The sequence below is a fragment of the Oryzias latipes genome, chromosome 4 (assembly GCF_053564925.1).
Source record: "Oryzias latipes strain Hd-rR chromosome 4, Olatipes_Hd-rR_3.1".
Lineage (NCBI taxonomy): Eukaryota > Metazoa > Chordata > Actinopteri > Beloniformes > Adrianichthyidae > Oryzias > Oryzias latipes.
This window is the reverse complement of record NC_136240.1, coordinates 2,347,671-2,367,127: the sequence shown is the minus strand read 5'-3', so window position 1 is coordinate 2,367,127 and position 19,457 is coordinate 2,347,671. Positions and strand designations below refer to the sequence as shown.

Below are 19,457 nucleotides of genomic sequence, written 5' to 3'. Positions count from 1 at the left end.
TGCGTTCGTCAGCCCACCCTCCTCCCCAGCTTCCCCCTGTGAGCCCCGTTAGGGGTGGTTTAATACCCAAAGTTTTCTATGGAGATCTTTGTTTTATGTATGTGAACGGAGCCTTATGCCAAGCTAAAAGAAATATGGAATAAATCTTCTTTACTGCATGAGTTGTCTGACTGAAGTGGAGAATCTGCTTTCTAGGCTGTTTCTCTTCTCTGCTTGTTTAAAGAAATATTTTTGAATCTCTGAAGATGTTTTTTGCTTTGAAAGATGTCCATCTTCTCTGATTTCTGGCTAAACTTCATTCATGTCACCTTTGACAACCAACATTTCTTTCTTCATACTGTCTAAAAGTCCTCTCCCTTACTTTCCCCCCACTCTTGTCTTGTTCTCTCCAACAGCAGACCATGAATATTGAATCTGTCTTCTCAGCCTCTTCAGCGATGGCTTCAGAGAACCATCAGCTCTTACTCATTTTTTGTCCTTCTGTTTCACTTGTCATCCTGCACACATCGCTTTTTTCTTGTGTTTGGTAACATACAGGTCAGTGCCAAGAATCGTGCAAGTCCTGCTTTGTAAAATAATTAATTAAAAGAGAGTGGCATTTTATCGGGGGGAAAAGTGGGGAATCACCCCCCCCTGTGACCTCTGGCATCTCATCACCAACCAAAGTGCCTCAGGCTGCATCCCCCTAATCTGAGCAGAACAATGCAGCAGTGGAGTTGTGCAATTTGCAGCTGAATTATTAAAGAAACACATGCTGCTGTTACACTTTGGGCCCTGAACTGCGTCACCTTTCCCAAGCAGCTGAGGACACAAATATACATATTTGGAAATAGAAACACCAAGCATCTTCAGGGACCGCATGGAGTCAAGGTGAATGAGTAAAAACTACTGAGTAAAAAGTAAGCTTTAAGAAATGAAGTTATAATCCCAACCTTCTGGTGGTACGCTGGAGTTCCTGGTGTTGTCTCTCTCCTCTGATGTCTCATTGCTGACCGAGGTGCCAGTCTTGGTCTTTCGTAGGACACTTAAGGCCCGGTTTAACCTCTTAAAGGAGCGGCTCCTCACTGAAGAGCGATCAAAGTTTCTAACTGCAAAGTAGAGAAGAAGAGAAGAACAGCCTTTTATAATGGGTCTCCCTCTGAACTTGCCCAGACATGTCCAGTCTTGCTCCTGGGGCGGCTGTGGTGCAGCTGTTGGGTGGTAAGAAGACTGCAGGCTGATTCCTGCCTTGCCCACCCATATGTCGAAGTGTCCTTGGGCAAGACACTGAACCCCACCTTGCCTCCACTGAAAAGTTGGCGCCAGTGTTTGGCAGCGGAGCCGCCATCAGTGTGTGAATGGGTGAATGGGTCTGTAGCTGTAAAGTGCTTTGGGCCTTTGGGGAGGGTAGAAAAGGTCTTCTTTCACCTCCTCACCTCTCCGTACCGTCATCATGCTGTTCTCTCCTAGATCCTCTTTACCGAAGTCCCACAACAACACATTAGGGCAGCTCCGTACATTTTGGAGAAAATGTAAGACTTTCACCTTATCGTTGTGAAATTACTGTACATAGAAAATATGACAAAAGGCAGAGAGCCACATGCAGCTAAAGAGCCGCCTGTTAGCCCCCCCCCCACTCTGAAAAACGAAAGTCCCGCCCCGCTGCCTCGCCGGACTTGACATGCAAATTTCGGCCAATCAGATCAACCAGAAAGGTTTCTGCCCCCAAGGGACAAACACACCCTTGAATACCGCCCCCCCAAGTGACAAAAACGCCCCCTTAACACTGGGCGTAAATCCAGGTGAAGGCGCAAAGAGGAACTGACCGCAGGGGATCACGGCTCAGTTAAGATTGCGCCGCCACTTGGTTAGAATTGCGCCTGCTCGGTTGTAAGGTTCACTTACTCAGTTCCTGAATTCACCCGCTCAGTTGTCTTTACGCCCTTTCACTTTTTGGCAGCCATGAAACGCCATACAAGCCTATCATTTGTCCTATTGTCTATGAACGCATCACAGTTTTAGGGCCACAGTGATGGGTCGAGATGCATTGTGGGTAATGTAACAGCAATAGATCTGGGTAGATCGGTTGGTAAGGTGAGAGACTACCACGCAGGAAGCCAGGGTTTGCTTCTCAGAGGGTTGGGATATTGTAGTTTAGGGTTGAATAGAAATAATAATATTGATTATTCTTTTATGAAAATACTCGTTAGCAGTCACTTTACATCCGAAGGATACATGCTTTTATTTTATTTATTTATTTTATTTATTTATTGGCTCGTGCTGGTTTGTGGCGCCTTCCGTCCATGAAACCAGGGTTCAAATCCGGGCTGCTCCCTATTCCCTTCTCTGCTTCTGTGCCGGTCCCAAGCCCGGATATATTGAGAGAGTTGCGTCAGGAAGGGCATCCGGCGTAAAACATTGCCAAGTTGACCATGCGACTCATCTTCGAAAGAGAGGATGTTTCGCTGTGGCAACCCCTGATGGGAAAAAGCCAAATATTTGTGTAATATCTTGCCTTTTGTTTTTAAAATGTATTTATGTTTTTATTTAAAGCACTTTGAGTAACATGAGTTGGAAAGGTGCTGGACAAATAAAGTCTGGCGTGATTTGATAAAGGTAATGAAACAATCTCTGATGCCATAGCATGCCAACACATGTCAAAAGCAAATATTTATTTTGAAGATTTTATAGCAAACTGCAAACAAAGTAGTCCTCAAACTCTTCCCAATTTGCTTTTATAGCGTAATTTGTTTTTACTTTGACATTCTCAGACATTTTACTCTGCAATGAATTGGGATAAGGAGTCATTCTTCAGCGGCTTCCCTACTGCTACATGTCTCAGATGAACATCCTTCTTATGGATGAATATCATTTGTGTCGTCTCAGGATCACACAGGAACTGAGACACTGTGAAGGTTTCACCACTTTAAATGTTCCTAAATTCAGATCACTGTATCTGGTTTCTTCCATCATTCATCAGATTATCGTCAAACATAACCTAACAAGTTTAATGTTTTCATCTCAACCAAGTTCTGGGGTGACTTTTCCACAAACATAGAACCATGAAGAGACCTAAATGATATGAACCTGGTTCATTTTTGCACAGATCTGGTTCAAATCAAAACTATCGCTTAGCCTCTGAGTGTTGTAAATAGAACTATAACAATGACAATAAATGGCGTTTTACATATTTTTATGAGCACACATATTGTAAGGATAGTGTTTTGAAAGTCAGCGGTATATCTGCAGCTGCATGCCTGATTTAACAGGAATAGTTTTTCTTTTGTGTAATTTTTAAATGTTTTTAATGCTAGCTTTCAGGAAGTTTGATGGTAAGTGTCTCTTTGTGCATAAATACGTTTCTTCCTTAAATGATGTAATCCAGTTGCTGTGTATTTTGGTGGTTATGCAACTACAGCCGTGATTTAAGTGGACTATGTCCAAAACAGGCCTACCCTGAGAGACTTTAGCTTAGTTTGGAGGCTACTGCTATATGCAGCAGCAAGGCATTTGCTGCATCTTGAATTCTCTGAGTGTGGGGCAGCAAGCCACTGCAGAGCCAGGCCCTCCCTCTGCAGGGCCAGGGAGATGCAAGGGCTCCTGACAGCCACATTATTCTTTAAAAAGCGCCAGCGGTTGCTGGGGCTGACAGCTTGTTCAGCAGTCGCAGAGGTAGTAGTGGTGGTGGGTGCTCAGCCGACTGTGCCCAAAGTGCTGCTGCAGCAGCCTTTGGTGCCCCAACCACTTCTTTTATCAGAGGGGCAGAGAGCAACTTTACTGCTGGCCTCCTGGTTTTGCCTTTTAGAGAAACAGAAGCAGAAAGCTCCTCGTCCCTATCAAAAGCTCACATACCCATCTGTCTATCATTCAAGCTCTGCTGGGGGCACAGCTTGCCTGCTCTCTAAGCGACTTTCTTCTGTGATTTTCCTGCTTGTTCCTGAGCTGTTTTCCACTGAAAGATTTTATGGATTGTTGGAAAAAAAAGGGTAGAGGGCCTAATCAGTTCATAGGATTTCTGTCAGAGACCATTAAGTGGAACAAAGGCTGTATTTGAGGTTGAAGGAGCTCCTAGGTTAACTGCATTTGTTGTTCCATGTTTGAATGGAGCATAGATCACATTCCTTTAGCCTCTTTTATGCCATGGAGCTCCACCCTCCAGTTGTTTGCAGTATCTAACTGTTTTCCTTTATTTCTGTCAGATGGTTTGACTTCACACAAACACCCATTCATCCACTCACTCTTCTTGGTGCTACAGCGAGCGGCCAGGCTGGTCATGCTGCCTGACTGACTGTTGTCCTCCATGGTGGGGTCGAAGGCCGGGTTGACCAGCCCAGGTTCATCAGCCAGCAGCGCCACGGCAGCAGAGGTTGGGCTGTCATTGGGCAGCGTGGCAATGGTGAGCTCTGATGTGCTGTCGGTGCAGTCGCCCTCCTGTGAGCGGCGCTTTCTGTCTGCCGAAAGTCCATAGTGAGAAGCCCCCTTGCACCTGCAAGGATGAAACGCAGAACATTCAAGGAGGGACGCTTTGTGTTATCTAACATGATGTAAGTATGAAAGCACTCAGAATAAACAGAACAACTTTATAATCTAGTTTACATTTGTAAAATGGTTCAGACCACCTCAAGGGAACTCTTCCCAGCTGGACTTCCTGCTGTGGGACAGCCTCACACAGGGCCAGTTTATCTACCTTAACGCTCAAACGGCAGCTCCCTCAGACACCACACACTGCCTACACAACACACACAACAAGCTGCAACTGCTCAAAGCCACACAGCATAGGAGGGGCTCTTCTTTGCAAAATCTTCTTGAGAGCCTCTGAAATCTCACCGGGATGATCTCTCCACAGAGCATGAGGGCTGTTGCCACTTGATAGAATAAAATAAAGCAGCTGCTGCAGAGGATGGAGGATCACATCTGAGTTTGAAGCAGAAATCCTTTGTTCATTTTCTCAAATATAATTGGTGTTTAGTAACAAAACAAATACGTCTTCAGTCGTGCTCTTCCTCAAACTCACAGACACTCTGCTAAAGCTACATCCAATAAAAAGATTTTTACACTAACAGAACTAACTGGGAATGTTTGTAAATCAAAGACATCCCTGTTGTATTGTCGTTGCTCCATCTGTAATACATAAAGGCTTCATCTGAGGCAGAAATAGCTCTGGCTTGTCTCTGTGGAGCCATCAGCACAAACATTAACTTGGATTTAATGAGCTGGATCAAACCCAAGCTCTGCTTCAATGCTGGCTCTGTTAGAAAAAGGAGGAGAAAGCTGCGTCTATCCATCTGCAAGGGTTTGGGATCTTTAACCGGGCAGGTAGAAGGCCATTTGAGCCCAGCGAGGCCTTCAGGGCCCTCAAAGCACCATCAGCAGCATTCTGTCTCACTTACAGGACTGTCTGAGTGGGTCACATTCTCCATTCATACCTCACAGCGAAAATCATTTTATCTCTGAAAGGCTTCTAAATCTTTCACATAGTTACAAGCAGTCGCACTCCTACAGGCTGTTATTATGCTGCACAAAGCTGGAGCAACTATTGATTAGTCTGGTAAAGACACACGACAAGCTGCCGAAGCAGTAAGTGAACCTGGAAGATATTCCCAACCTCTCCGTAAGTAAATGGAGCGCCCTTAGTATGTCTATGCTGCAGCACACCACTTAACCAAGTGAAGTGGTTGAACAGAGAAATATTTCAATCAGCAGCTGAGGGCAGAGGCTCTCCTTAAGTCAGTCAATGTCAATTAGGAGAATTAAAGTGGAACACACGTTGGAACACCTCACAGAACTGTTTGCTTTGCTTTCCTGTGGTGGCAATAGTGGGTCAGTGGAAACGTGGTGGATCTGCTGGATTCCTGCTAATGCTGCAGGTTACGCATGAGGAGCTGGGAAGTGGGTTGAAGATCCAACGTTTTTCATTTATTCATAGCCACAAAGCTTTGTCTCAGTTTGTTTTCCTGAACTGGAGTTCTTTCAAAATTAAACAAAACAAAACAATGTTCTTCTGATATACGAATTCTCTCGCTGCACTGCCAATTCATTAATACTTGCAGCTTGTTTTAGACATCTAAGGTAATTTACCAGGATTTAAGTCTTTAGCTTTAAAAATTATTAGTAAAGTTGACAACTTAATTATTAAAATGAGTCAAAATCCTTTTGCTTCAAACTCTTAACAATAGAAAAACTTGCTTAGTTAAGATTACTTTACTGACTTTAAGCCTAAAAAAACCTGAAATTTCACTGTGATTTATGGTTCAAATTTAAGGATGTTATTTTAAAGTTCAGGAAAGTTAGACAACATGCATTCATTCTTAATATATAAGAAAAACAAAAATTTACATTGATGTTCTAAGAATAAGGTCTAGTTTTAGTTTTTATGAGGATTTATGAAGATGGATCAACTTGTACTCATTTTGTTCACAGTTTGTTCTAAAATAAGTAATTTTCACTTATTGCACTAAATGTTTGTAATCAAAATGAACTGCAATTACATTTGAACTACAAATCAGTTGGAACTAATTCTATCAAACAGTTAATTTTTCCCCTTCTTGAATGCTTGTGTGGAACTCATGGTTTCTAGATTTTGATTTACTATTATAAGATTCCTTCTTCAGTAAAAATGACTTGGTGCATGGATGGATCATTTCACTACTTTCTAGTGATTTTCTTTGAGATTTTTAGGCCACCTCTTTTGCAGTGTGCCCAAGTAAGTATCTTGTGGCTAATTCTGCAGTAGTTTCTAATCTTACTCTTTCAGATTTTGTCTGAAACACTGCTGACTGTGCACGTGAAAAGATTCCCTTGTTCACCAGCACAGGATAGAAAACCACAATGAGTCGGGGGCAAGTGGAAAGCACTATTCCTGTTTGGCAGAGCACCCAAATCCAAAAATGCCAACTCATGAACACAGTTTTAGAAAGGAAAACGGAGGACCTTAAGGGGTTAATCTTTTGCATTGGTGTCCAAACAGGAATACAGCAGCAGGGAACACAGGATGTAGTTTTCCAGGAACTGACATGTCTAAAGCTGGATCCTTCAGACAAAGCAGGACAGAAAAACTGCTTCGTCTCACCTCTCGGGTGGCCCTGCAGCCGTAGAAAGTCCAAGTCAAAGCACCAATTAGTTCTGAACATGAGAGGTGAAGAAATATTTTTTCCCTACCAGCCTTCTTTTTTCCTTTCTTAAGAACAAGCATGCTTTCATGCATAAATATTGAATTCCAAGAGCTCAGGCAAAGCTAATCTAATGTGTGGATTTTTTTCCTTCAGAGGATGATCAAGCTTAGGGGGCTCATTAGCACGGCTGCAGCCTCGTCCCAGGCAGCCTCAGTTATCACATCATCTCTCTAAAGCCAAGGATCTGTGGTAAGATAAAGGGAGCAGAGCAGACTCATCCTTCACGGCTCTCCTCTTCCTCCTCCCACCCTGCCTCCGCTCTCCCCTGTGCCATCACATGTACTCGTGATGCTTTTAGGGCCGTGGTGGCTGAAGATAGCTTGGCTGTGTCACAATCAGCTCTGTTCTTGTGATGTGATACAAACACCAGATCACAACTCATCAAAGCCCCTGAGATTCTGCAATCCTCTTTAGGGGTGAGTGGATTATCTTTCCTAACCTAAATACTCTCTGCGCTCCCGGCTGCCACGGACATCCGTGTTGTACCACACTTCCAAGACAGCATGAACTACCCCCAAAGAAGTGACAGTTACATGCCAGATAGTTGGATTGAGAAATTATGTCTGATGTGAATGACGTAGCCTAATAATGGAAAAAGTTATCAGCTTCCCTTTGGGGTCTAACCTGTGTCGGCTCCCGTGTGGGCTCTATTCTTGTTCTGCACCAGCCAGCTTTCTCATCCTCCTTAATATCTGGACACAGCCTGACACTCAGGAGCACATGAGAAAAGGCAACACTGTCAGTCTTCAGTTAGCCTGCAGGCTTTATCAACACTGGACGCATGGATTTCATCAAGAGTGTCTGTGTCTGAAAGGGTTTCTGCAGACAGCGTGTTGGGTGGATTCTGGGAACACTTATGAAGGTGTGGATGCTCCGACACAGCCGGTTTTGCATGCACCTCATTCAGGTTCAATGCAAAAAGATGTAGCCTAAACATGGGAAAGGAACACTAAGAATCACTAGAAAGTAATAAAATGATCTGTCTCTGCAGATAGTTATTTTAACTGAACAAGAAATGTAATAATTAGAAATCTATGAGTTCCACACAAGCATTAAAAAAGGAGGAAAAAGTAACTATTGAACAGAATTACTTTCTAATAATAACTATTTTTTTGATAGTTCTAAGCAAATGTTGTTTTTTTTGTGTAACCCTTGTGCTATCTTAGATGACCCCCCCCCCCCCCCCCCCCCCTTCCATTGACGTGTTCTCCCTACCATGACAAAGGTGGGTAAAGGTGGAAAGATTTCATGTAATCCATGGACACCAGTGAAGATCACAAATCATTGAAGAAAAAAGGTTCAGAGCACTGTCTAGTGGGTCTAGATGACCCAACTCCCAATGGTAAAGTACCTATGATAGCACAAGGGTTACTCTAATTGTAGTTGATTTTGATTATGGTGATAAAAAAAACGTGAAATAACTGAAAATGACTCATTTTAGAACAAAATATAAACAGAATAAGGATGCCTTCTTGATAAATGCTAAGAAAATATAAAACTGGCACTTGATCTCATAACATAAATCCAAATTTTTATTTCCAAAATAATGAGAATGAATATCAGTCTAATTTCATTGAACTTTAAAATAACATCCTTAAAATAAAAGAGAGCAATTTGAGTTTTTCTATTGTTAAACCTTGACTCCCTTTAATAAAAATTTCTTTATTTTTAGATCCTAGCTCTTAATGAGACAAACAATTGTCAACTGTGCTGATTTTGAGAAAAACTTACAAAAGGTATAGAGCTTAGAGAAGTTAAACAACTGAGAACCTGGTAACATATCTAAAATGTCTCAAAACAAGGTTGGAAATCTGTGCAAGGATTAAATAGTTTGCAGTGTTAGAGCAGTGTTGTCAGCTGACAGAAAGAGGTTTAGCCAAAACTTAAACAACAAAACACAAAAGTGACTCTTCATTCTATTTAGGCAGATGAGAATCTCTGTGCTCCTCTTGTATTTTAGGAGGAAAACTTTTACACTCAGCATTCAACATTAACCTTCTTATGTGCCAACAGTATAACTTGATTAAAGACATACAGGGATGCTAAAAGAAAACAAAATAGGATCCATAAGATCTGCCCTCTGCAAAGCCAATGAAAAATAAGACTGTCACAAATTTGGGGAGGCTTGGATCACATGTCTTTTTTAATTAGATTAGAATATCAATTACTCCCTCTCAGCACTAAAGGGCCACATGCCAGACATAGTGCGGTGTAACTGGGTGGAAGCTGATAGTGTGATAGATAGATACATAGAGCGGGAGAGGGGAGAGCGACAAAAAGACAGAGTAATCCAGTTAATGGTTAACTAGAGGAGTGTTAATAAGAGGATATGCTGGTGTGTTGACTGGATCTGCCTGCTGTGAGGGGTAATCCTTGCACATAGAGGCCATAGTTAAAGGGTCATTAATTGACAAAGCAGATCAGTTTATAACCTAGTGTGTGGAGTGTAATGTCTCAGGCCACATGTAGATGGGACTAAAAAACACTGAGCAGCTGATAAACCTTTTGCTGAATGTTTTTTTTTTGTTTTGCTCCTGTACAGCGAGGAGAGGGTTTCCTCAGGCATCTATGAGCGTTGAAAAGGAGCTTGCGATGCGTGATCCCAGTCGATTCAGCCAGTCAGGGCAGTCCAAACTCTGAGTCATGTTTTACTGGCCAATCAATATGTACAATCATCATTTGAGCCATGACCCCATGATAAGGCTGGAAGAATATTTATGTAGCAGCTACTGTGTCTGTCAGTGTCCGGTTTCTACTAACTGAGCAGTCTTTTATGTCAACACTGGAACTAGTTTTCTCTTTGCTGCATGGCTGGATCTGAGCTTGATCATGCACCTTACACACGTTCACCTGGTTTCCACTTCTGCAGAGGCCCATTTCTCTCAGCAGAATCCCAAAAGCTTTATCTGTAATCCTCTGAACGCTGTGCATGATCATAGACAATCCCCACAAGGCTGCTGTCCCACATTGATCTTGGCACCTTTGAGTCTCTATTTCTCTCGCTGAGCCACAATAGCCTTTGGCAGTGTTCCGGTTTGTCTGCCTCCGCGTGCAGCAATGCAACTGTCCAAACTGCAGCCCGTCGTGGCCAGCGTGATCCAAAGACCAATGCACGGCCGGCCACTGTGCACGTGACAGATTATCTCCAAACTAGCCACGCTGCTGGCTGCCAGGCCGCTCAGATGGAGGCTCTCCTGCAGATTACTGTACAGCAGAAGGTCCTCACCACTGAACAGGATCCGCTCCAAAGCCACAAACAGCCGCGAGGCTTTGAGTTGGTGGAGGCAAAAGTTGCAGAACAGAATTTTCGACACCTTCTTCCACCTGAGGGCTGCGAATGTCCTTCTAGGAGAAAAGGTTTTCCATGTGACCTGATGAACTCAAAGCGACACCTGAACATGTAAGAGGAAAGCTCTGCAGAAGTCAACTCTGAACTGCTGCTCACTTCTCATGAATGATTCATGAGTTGAAACAGGCCGTGAGTTCTGTTGTGCTTTTAAATACAGTAAACAAGCGTTTCAACAAATAAACTAAAACACAACGGTGTGTGCTTAGTACATTTTCAAATCCTTTTTGTGTTTTGCTCTTGTTGTTTTGGTGCTTGTCTGACTGCTTGTCTGAGTTCACAGTCAATCCATCACAGAAGTATTAAGAAGTTCTACGGGAATGTGCTTCATACCAAGCAAAGCTATAATACCATGCTGTAAGGAAGAAGTCTGATTTTTACCCTCCCTTCAAGTATTTTGAGCATGCCAGATTTAATATGACAAGGCAAGCTGCCTGACTACAGAGCAGGGATTAATTTTTAATCCAGACTGAAGTCTAATTAGTGAAGCCTGCCCCACACTTGGAGCTGACTCTCTGCTGAAGAGGGCAAGACAAGGGGCTCTGTTTCCCATTTTGGGGAGGACCCGGACCAAAATATAATCGGTATTGTTCAGACTCAATGAGAGCGGGCTGTCGGGTGGCTAATCCATTTAGGACACATCAGTGTTGAATGTGTCTGGAGCAGCTCATTCTGATCAAACACCTCTGTGATGAGAGTTGAAAGGACGGAAGCTAAGCTAATCATAGCGTTTAAGTCATTTTAGCCCAGGCTCAAAAATGAACACGGATTCATTATGAATGCTCTACATCACCACAATGTTATTATCAGGGGAGGCCTGGCAGACCGGGAGAGGGGGGGGGGGTCTGTGATGTCTGAGGCTGTAAACGTTTGTGTGTTAGGAGGAAAAACGACGACATCCCAGTTGCTTTGCTGTGATCCTGTGCATAGCAACAATCCCATTGAGCTCTTCATCACAGAAAAACATTTCTTCTCCACTAATGTTAGACAGAGAGTGAAGTGTGTTTACAGCCAGAGCCGGCACGCTGACATGTGACTGAAACAGATTACAGGCACTCTCATTTTTTCCAGGCAACAATTGCAGAAATTGAAATACATTAATAAAAGAAAAAGCGGAGTGAGAGAGAAGAAAAACCGGCGGTGGGTGGAGGAGGAGGAGCCCCAGGCTGCCTCCGTCAACAATGTGGATAAAGACAAATGGTGTGCCACTGTTCTCTAGCCAGGCAGAAAAACACCACATCCGCGCTTGTCTGCTCCTGGCGTCTGTTTCTGACGTGCAATAATCAGCAAAACATTCTTGTCACCAGTCGGCTAAACACTCAGGCCGTCAATTCTCCTCACTGTGAGGGTTTGAGCATGCATCAACGAAGAAATCAATACCTTTATTTACAAAGCACTCTGAAAGAGTCCTGCACTGGGAACTATTGCCATGGCAGCCGTATGCACGAGCAGATGGAAGCAGGCACAGGCTGTGACCTCATGCCCCCCCGTCTCTTCCTATCTACCTCTTCTCTTCTGTCCTGCTCTTCTCATCCACTTTCATCTTTCCTTCCTTCCTTTCTCTGACATGCACATGATCAGATAGGATTGAATCTTCTTTCATCTTCTAACCTTCTCTGTAAGAATTTTTCATCTCTTCTTTGGCATCCATCGCTGTCTGACACAGACTCTTTATGTCTTCAACCACTAAACCTCCTCTCAGAGGAGAGAACGCAAAGAATGAAGTGAGAGGATTTACTTTGCTCTCCATTGTTGCAAGTATTCAAGCAGCATAAAGGGACATTTCTGTCAGAATGGGGAGAAGAGCAGCAGAACAGCTCTGGGATCAGCAGAATCAACATTACCTCCCACACACAGAGAGTCTGGGGACCAACACACCATTCAACCCAGCAAACAGGAGCAGAGACGGCGTGATCTACAGTGCACAAGGATCAATTCAGTGCTTTATTGTTCAAGGAGACTACAATGCCAATGAGTTACTCTTTTGGGTATCATAAATGGAGAGGTTTATCACTTGTATTTGCTTTTAAGTATGTTTGATGAAGGTACTTGCAAGACAAAAAGCAATCCCAAAACATCACAGTGAGAGAAAGTGCTGTAAAGATGGAGGTTTTGACTGATGTTTCAGTTGATCTAATTTGAGACTGAATCCAATAAAACTCTTGGAAATACTTTCTTAAAATGCAGTCTATCTGATCTAATCCTTTACTTCTACTGGATATGAAAAAGCCAGAGATGAAGGTTTTATGTTTTGGGGAAGTCTGCACAGAGATTGCAGGTGCACAAAACTGTGAGAAACCGCGCTGTGATGTTTTGCTCCGATCAATGCAGTAATTACACTTGTGCTGCAGAGACAGAGTAAGGGAGACACTCTGCAGTGTGTTGCCTCCAGACTATCCTGGACAGCAGAAAGTGCTCCACAAAAACGAGAGCTTCAAGCTCTCTTACTCGTCACGTGATGACTCTGAATGTAAACACAGTGACATGAGTGTGGAGCGGACACACACCAACAAATGGCTCAAGAACGCACTCTTAGACAGTAGCTACCACATGAATAGATGGATGGGAGGGCGGGGGGAGGCTGGCGTTGTACTCACAGTTCAGAGTAGAGGATGTGCAGGTTGCCCAGGTTGTCTGTGTAGTTGGCCGGGCTGAGCCAGGGCAGAACCAGCAGCAACAGAGCCTTCATAATCTGCCCCTGCTCCTTCACCCCCCACCCCCCACTCTATGCTCCTGTCCTCTCTCTTATCTGCCCCTGCCTCCTCTCCCTGTTTGTTGCCGTATTGACCCCCCACCCCTTCTACTTGCCTTCCACTTGGACACCCCTTAATCCTTTGCTATCTACTTTTTCACACACACACACACCCCGGTTACTTGTGCCTGTGTGCTCCTCTGCCTCAGGTTGCCCTGGTCATCTCGGCTGCAGAGGCAGATGGGCCAGTTGCCAGAGGTTGAAGACGGAGTGGAGGAAGAAGCAGGTGCAGAGCAGAAGTCCCGTACTGTCACACAGCAGGAAGAGGAGGAGGAAGGAGACCCATGCAAAGGTGGCACATTGGGAATACAATTTGAGATGTGCAGCCCCTAATCTGCTCTGGGCGCTATCGAGTTGTAAGAGGATTTGTGCGTGTGCATGTCTGTCTCTGGTTGTTCGTGAGTGTGTGCGTGTATTTGTATGTCAGGCGAACGGCGCAGGCTGTGACTTATACTGCAGCAGAAACCACTGAAGGGGGGGAAGGAGCAGACCATATCAGAGGCAGTGGGGGAGGTACCTGGTGCTGCTCTGATTGGCTCTCCCTTTTTCACATGTATTCACATTCACACATCTTTAGACACACATACACACTACTACCTCTGCAATACACCCCCTTCCCCCTGCATGCACATACTCTCAATCTATGAAAGCAAGGAGAGCGGGCAAAAAAAGAAAATGTTCTGTACTCTCACCCCTTGCTTTAAAAGATGGACTGATCTCGGTGCAGCAGATTGGTCTGATCACTCTAAAGACTGCCTACATGTGTGGCAAATAAAAAGGCAGAGCACAACCAAAACACACGGGCAAATCAGTGTTTTGTGCACGGTTTTGGAATAGCAGGGATGAAATTTAGACGTACATGTGACCATTCATCCACACATTCATTCAGATTTCCATGAAACAAAAGCAAAGTGAAGGATAAATGGGGGAAGTGATTCATTCTTCTTAACTTAGAGAACACACATCTGCACTGTCTCCAGGGTTCATGACTAATAGTACAGGAATCTGAAGGAAAAAAGTGTTGACAGGGGAGAAGTACGTTTTGAAAGGCTGAGTCAGTGGCCATCATTACCCCTAGATATGATGCGATTATAATTTCAACTAGGAATGTATCGATTAATCAACTTAATCATTGATTCAATTTCTATTTCCAAAATTCAACCAGATCGATCTGTCTGACGCAAGTTGCTAATCAAATCTACCAATACCATTATAAAAACGTTTCAAAATCAAATAAATTGACTATAATCGATCTTGGAAAATACCATTTGGATTGAGACATGATAGGTTTATTTTACTGTAAGGTAAAAAAGACCACGTCAGTGAACAACACACGTGATGTCATTAAAACCATCATTCCAGTCCAATGTGTGGACAGACTTTGAATAAAGTCATGTGACCATCCAGTGTCTAGAATGTTCTAAGAATGTTCCCTTTGGATTCTTTGGATGTGGAAAAACAACAGTGGTGAACTTTAGGAAACTAACATGTGAATGGATTTGACATTCATTCTAGTTTACTTGTTTGTTTGGACACAGATTTCATTTATACTTGATGATCTGGAAGAAATCCAAGGAATGTGGAAAACTTGGAACTGGAAAACACTGTTCAGTAGCAGGAATTTCTGTCTGAGTCTCACTGCTGGAAGTTTGAAGTTTGGAAGTGCCTAGGATAGCACAAGGGTTAACGTAAACACACTGAACTGTCCTGAGACATTTAAAGTCCCACTGCGATTATCTTTTGATCTACTGTATTTTCAAAGCGTTCCCAGTGGTCTTTTAGTTATGTTTATGCTGCTTTTAGCCAAAAATCCAAAAATGGGTGTCGTTTTCTAGGACATAGTTTCTGCAGAGCGACAGAAGTTCATCAAAATTTGCCTCTATATTGTGGGCGGACTGTCGCGGAATAAGCCGGCGCTCAATTCCCATCATCCCTTTGTTAACACTTTCTCCTGCTAGCTTACAGCCCCTTATAACCCTAGCTAACATTAGCTTGCCTTGTGATGGGACTACAAAAATGGTGAGGAATATTAATAATAATAATAATAATCCATTTTATTTAAAGCGCCTTTCAAGGAACCCAATGACACTTTACAACAAAGGTTAAAAATAGACATTAAAAGCACAATAAAATAATAGATAAAATAAAAAGTGAACCAGGATGGGAAGGCAGAAATGAACAGATGGGTTTTGAGTTTAGATCTGAAAGTAGGAAGAGAGTCTATGTTACGGAGAACTATTGGAGCTATCCAGTTTTGATCCACATTCCAGCTCAAAGAGGGAAAAACAAAGACGCACATGGATCTATTTATCTGCAAGTGGATGTCTCAGAATGAAGCAGAGCAGAGAGATTTTGGCATGGCTATCATATTTTGTACGTCACAACTGATGGTACATTTTTTATCTGCTCCTGAGTCACCACAATTGGAATAAAGAAATACTTGGTAATGCAAATAATTCTAAAAGTTCTTTATATATGTCCTTCATCAGAAAAAAGGCCACAATGACATCTCAGACAGTCTTTCAAGCATTTCTCTCAAATGTGTATGTGGAGCTTTTCAATTAGAGCAAGAAGAATCAATTCAGATCTGACACAGGTTTAAAATAGATGGTAATTATCAGTACTACTATTGTTAGGATCTAGGATATATATGGGCATTAAAGAAGAAAAAAGGTGTATCCTCTGCATTGTTTTGTTTTATTGTTTTTTTTTAATTGCTTTCTTCAAAAATTTTTAAAAATACCCAGAGTACATTGCTCTATTTTAACTTTTGAACTCTGCACTACATCTGCAGGATTTTCACTGACCTGCACTGTGACAAACAATTTCCACAACACAAATTTCAAAATCCAAGTGAAGAGTGGGGTTTTGTAAAAGGCATATTTTGAAATTAGAGATCAAAAATAGTGAAACCCAAAGCTTCTGAAACTCTGAACAGAGAAAACTTGTTTCAGGCGTCTCAAGGCCCGTACACACCGGGACGAATATTCGCCAGCCGTTATTCGCCAGCGTTTTTCGCCACGTTTTTTGTGTTCACACCAAGGTGATTTTCGCTGACGATGAGCCGAGCGAACATGCAATTTGATTCCTTGACATTAGATGGCGCTTAATGTAAAACAGAAATACCCCCTGTACACAACTTCACGCTTTTTAAAGTCGCTTTTCACTCAGAAGAAGAGAGCAAGTATTTACGCGCTTGTCAGAATCATACAAAGAAAACATGAATATTTCCAGCACCAGTAGCTCCAGTTCCAGCGATGAAGAAATTATTGTTCTGTTGAATGATGACAGACGCCGGAAAAGACGCCGATTTTGGGTACATCCCATAGTTACGAGAAGAGAAGAACATGGGGAGTTTTATCCACTGGTACAAGAGCTGAAAATGTATCATGAGCGTTTTGGGGGATATTTTAGAATATCTGTCAGTGAGTGCATCTTCTTCGTCTGATTTCTTCGCGGCAGTGTAGACGCTACTTGGCATCTATCTTCTTCGCCATGACGTATGTGTGCTCAGCAAGACAGTTTTGTGTTTGAGCGCCCCCAAGTTGTGTTTTACTGTACATTCAGAAGCTCCAGACACGTGTGCAAAAGCGCCGTTCTCATTGTTCGAATAGTTTTTGACGCAGCGCGTCAAACCAAAAAAACGAACCCGAGGCATTTTTAAAAATGACGCTTTTTTGGTGGCGTTTTTCGCGTCGGTGTGCACACTCACATTGGTGCCCTTTGTTTAGTCACGAGGCGTTAAACGTCGGCGAATATCGTGCGCGGAATTCGTCCCGGTGTGTACGGGCCTTCAGACACAAACATCTCCCACAAGTTCTCACATGCAGGAGGCTAGAATAGAACTAAATGAAAAAACAATGCAATGCATATATTTTGTTATGGATTGCTTCCTTAAAAGTGGACATTCATCTCACCTAAAATGCTGTAGAGGTCATGAATGATTTGATTAGTACATCAACTTTAACCAGATAGCTTGGTGGTCTCAATCATGATGACTTCATGCCTGAATCTGTGGCTAGAGAAGCTGGAGATGATGAACTATGTTATCATTGGCATCAGGGCGGCAAAAGAAAAGATTTCAAACTCAGGCTGTGAAACATCCCACCACCCTCCACATCCAAATGAGAAATCAAATGTTTTCTTGTGTGGTTATGTCACTCCAATAAAAATGTTGTGAAATGTTGTATTTTTTCCCAATTCTGAGAAATAAATGTCAACCTTTTTGTTCGAAACCAGGGTAAGTATAGTGCAGTGGTGGAAAAATAAAAAAGCTTTTTGGAAATTTAATCTAAGTGTAGGTATCGTGTGTTTAAATATGACATTTACTTCACCTTTTTTAACCACTCAAGCTCTCCCCACCAGCAGACTATGACAGCATCACACTGATTACACTATATGGGCTTTTTTGTTGTAAGTACTCCTAAAACTGATTCAGGCAATTATTTTATCAAAGCCAGCAAACAAAATCGGTTCCATTAAAGTTCAATGAATTCACAGCTCAAAGGATGAGAGTGTGATGGAAATGTTGAAATGGTTTTTTCAGTGAGACTTTTCCACATCCATGCACAGAGTGCAGGCGTCTTTGAGGACATGGCCCATCACCTCCACATATAACACTCTCTTAGTACAGGAGAGCAGCCCGATCCTTGTGGGACCCAGCCTCTGAGATCCACAACCCTTGTAGTGAAAACCTACAGGGGCAGAGGTGGAAAGGGGGGACAGTATCAATTGCTAAGATCAGAAATATACTTTCTAAGAGTGATACTGAAAAGCTCATCCATGCATTTGTTACGTCTGGACTGGATTACTGTAACTCCTTGTTAGCAGCATGTCCTAAGAGTTTTGGTTATCTGAAGACAAAATTTTACGTTGGCTTTTTGAAAATGAAATTTGTTTGGCAAATTTTGTGTCAAGGGCATGGACAATAAGAATGGACACTTTGTATTCTGATAGACTCTGATTAGGGGGGTTATTGGATTTTTGTGATGAGCATGTATCTTTGTGTATTATGTATTTTGTCTTTCAGTGTCATATAAGCCTGTGTGGGCTGGGCACATTAGTGCATGACACTTAAATAAATCAAATCAATCAATCAAAAAAAATAAACAATCCTTAAGAAGTCTCCAGCTTGTTCAGAACGCAGCAGCTAGATTGTTAGCTGGAACTAGCAGAAGAGATCACATCACTCCTGTGTTAGTTTCACTCCATTGGCTCCCAGTTGATTCCAGAATCAAGTTCAAGATCCTCCTGTTAACCTATAAGGCCTTACATGGAATGGCCCCGTCCTATATTAAGGACCTCATAGTCCCTTACCATCCAATGAGAACACTTCGCTCACTAAATGCAGGACTGCTTGTGGTTCCTAGAATTAGTAAAAGTACGGTTGGAGGTAGAGCGTTTAGCCACCAAGCCCCTGTCTTATGGAATAAACTCCCAGCTCATGGAAGAGAGGCCGACTCAGTTTCTACATTCAAAGTTAGACTTAAAACATTCCTCTTTGGACAGGATTATTATCGGACAATAGGCTGCTAGAAGTTGAAGCTGGGGTAACTATGGTGCATTGGGGTTCTGCCCTCTTTTCTCATCTACTTCTACCCTTCCTCTCTTCTCCATTCTTGATCATTATTCATCATTTAGTTCTCCATGCCTCTGTTTGGTGCAGTGCGATTCATGTATTGTCCCTCTTTCCCTCTCCCCTCCTGGGGAGTGGGAGTGCTTCCAGATTCCAGGTGGCTCATCCGTGCTCCTGTTCCTGACCGTGTACCTCGTCTCTGCTCCTGCTTCTACACCTGGCTGTGGATCCTGCCTCTGGCTCGCCCCTGACTGTCCCCCCAACTCCATCTGTATGAAGCTTGTCTGCTGGACTTTAAATGTGTAGTTATAGAGCTAGATAAGTTAATTCTTCTTTATGAGTTCTGGTAAATCACCTGTCCGTCCTGGGAGAGGATCCCTCCTTCATGTGGGCGCCCTTGAGGTTTCTTCGTTTTTTCCGGAATCCGTTTTTTTTAGGAGTTTTTCCTTACTGCGAATGGGGGTCAGTTTAGCTTAGTCAGTTGGTTAGTTCAATTTAGTATTTTCCTATTGAACTCTATGTATTTATGATCCTTTTGAGTTTATGTTTCACTTTTTCAATTACCGATACGAAGCCCATTGAGACGACTGTTTTTGTGAATTTCGGCTATACAAATAAAATTGAATTGAATTG

The 19,457-nt window shown here is 42.8% G+C and overlaps 1 protein-coding gene across 3 annotated transcripts in view; it reads right to left on the bottom strand.

Annotated features, from left to right (window-relative positions):
- The window catches only part of lnx1 (ligand of numb-protein X 1), a 42,450-nt gene that overhangs the window by 11,165 nt on the left and 11,828 nt on the right, over positions 1-19,457 (bottom strand). For 2 of the 3 annotated variants that reach the window (XM_004067570.5, XM_078945430.1), the window contains exons 3-4: positions 4,218-4,465; positions 933-1,088 (exon numbers count right to left, since the gene is read on the bottom strand). In XM_004067570.5, coding sequence (XP_004067618.1) covers positions 933-1,088; positions 4,218-4,465 — 404 coding nt within the window. Of the gene's footprint in view, positions 1-932; positions 1,089-4,217; positions 4,466-13,094; positions 13,715-19,457 lie in introns of those variants that run through there. The other variant, XM_004067571.5, reaches the window with a different exon arrangement.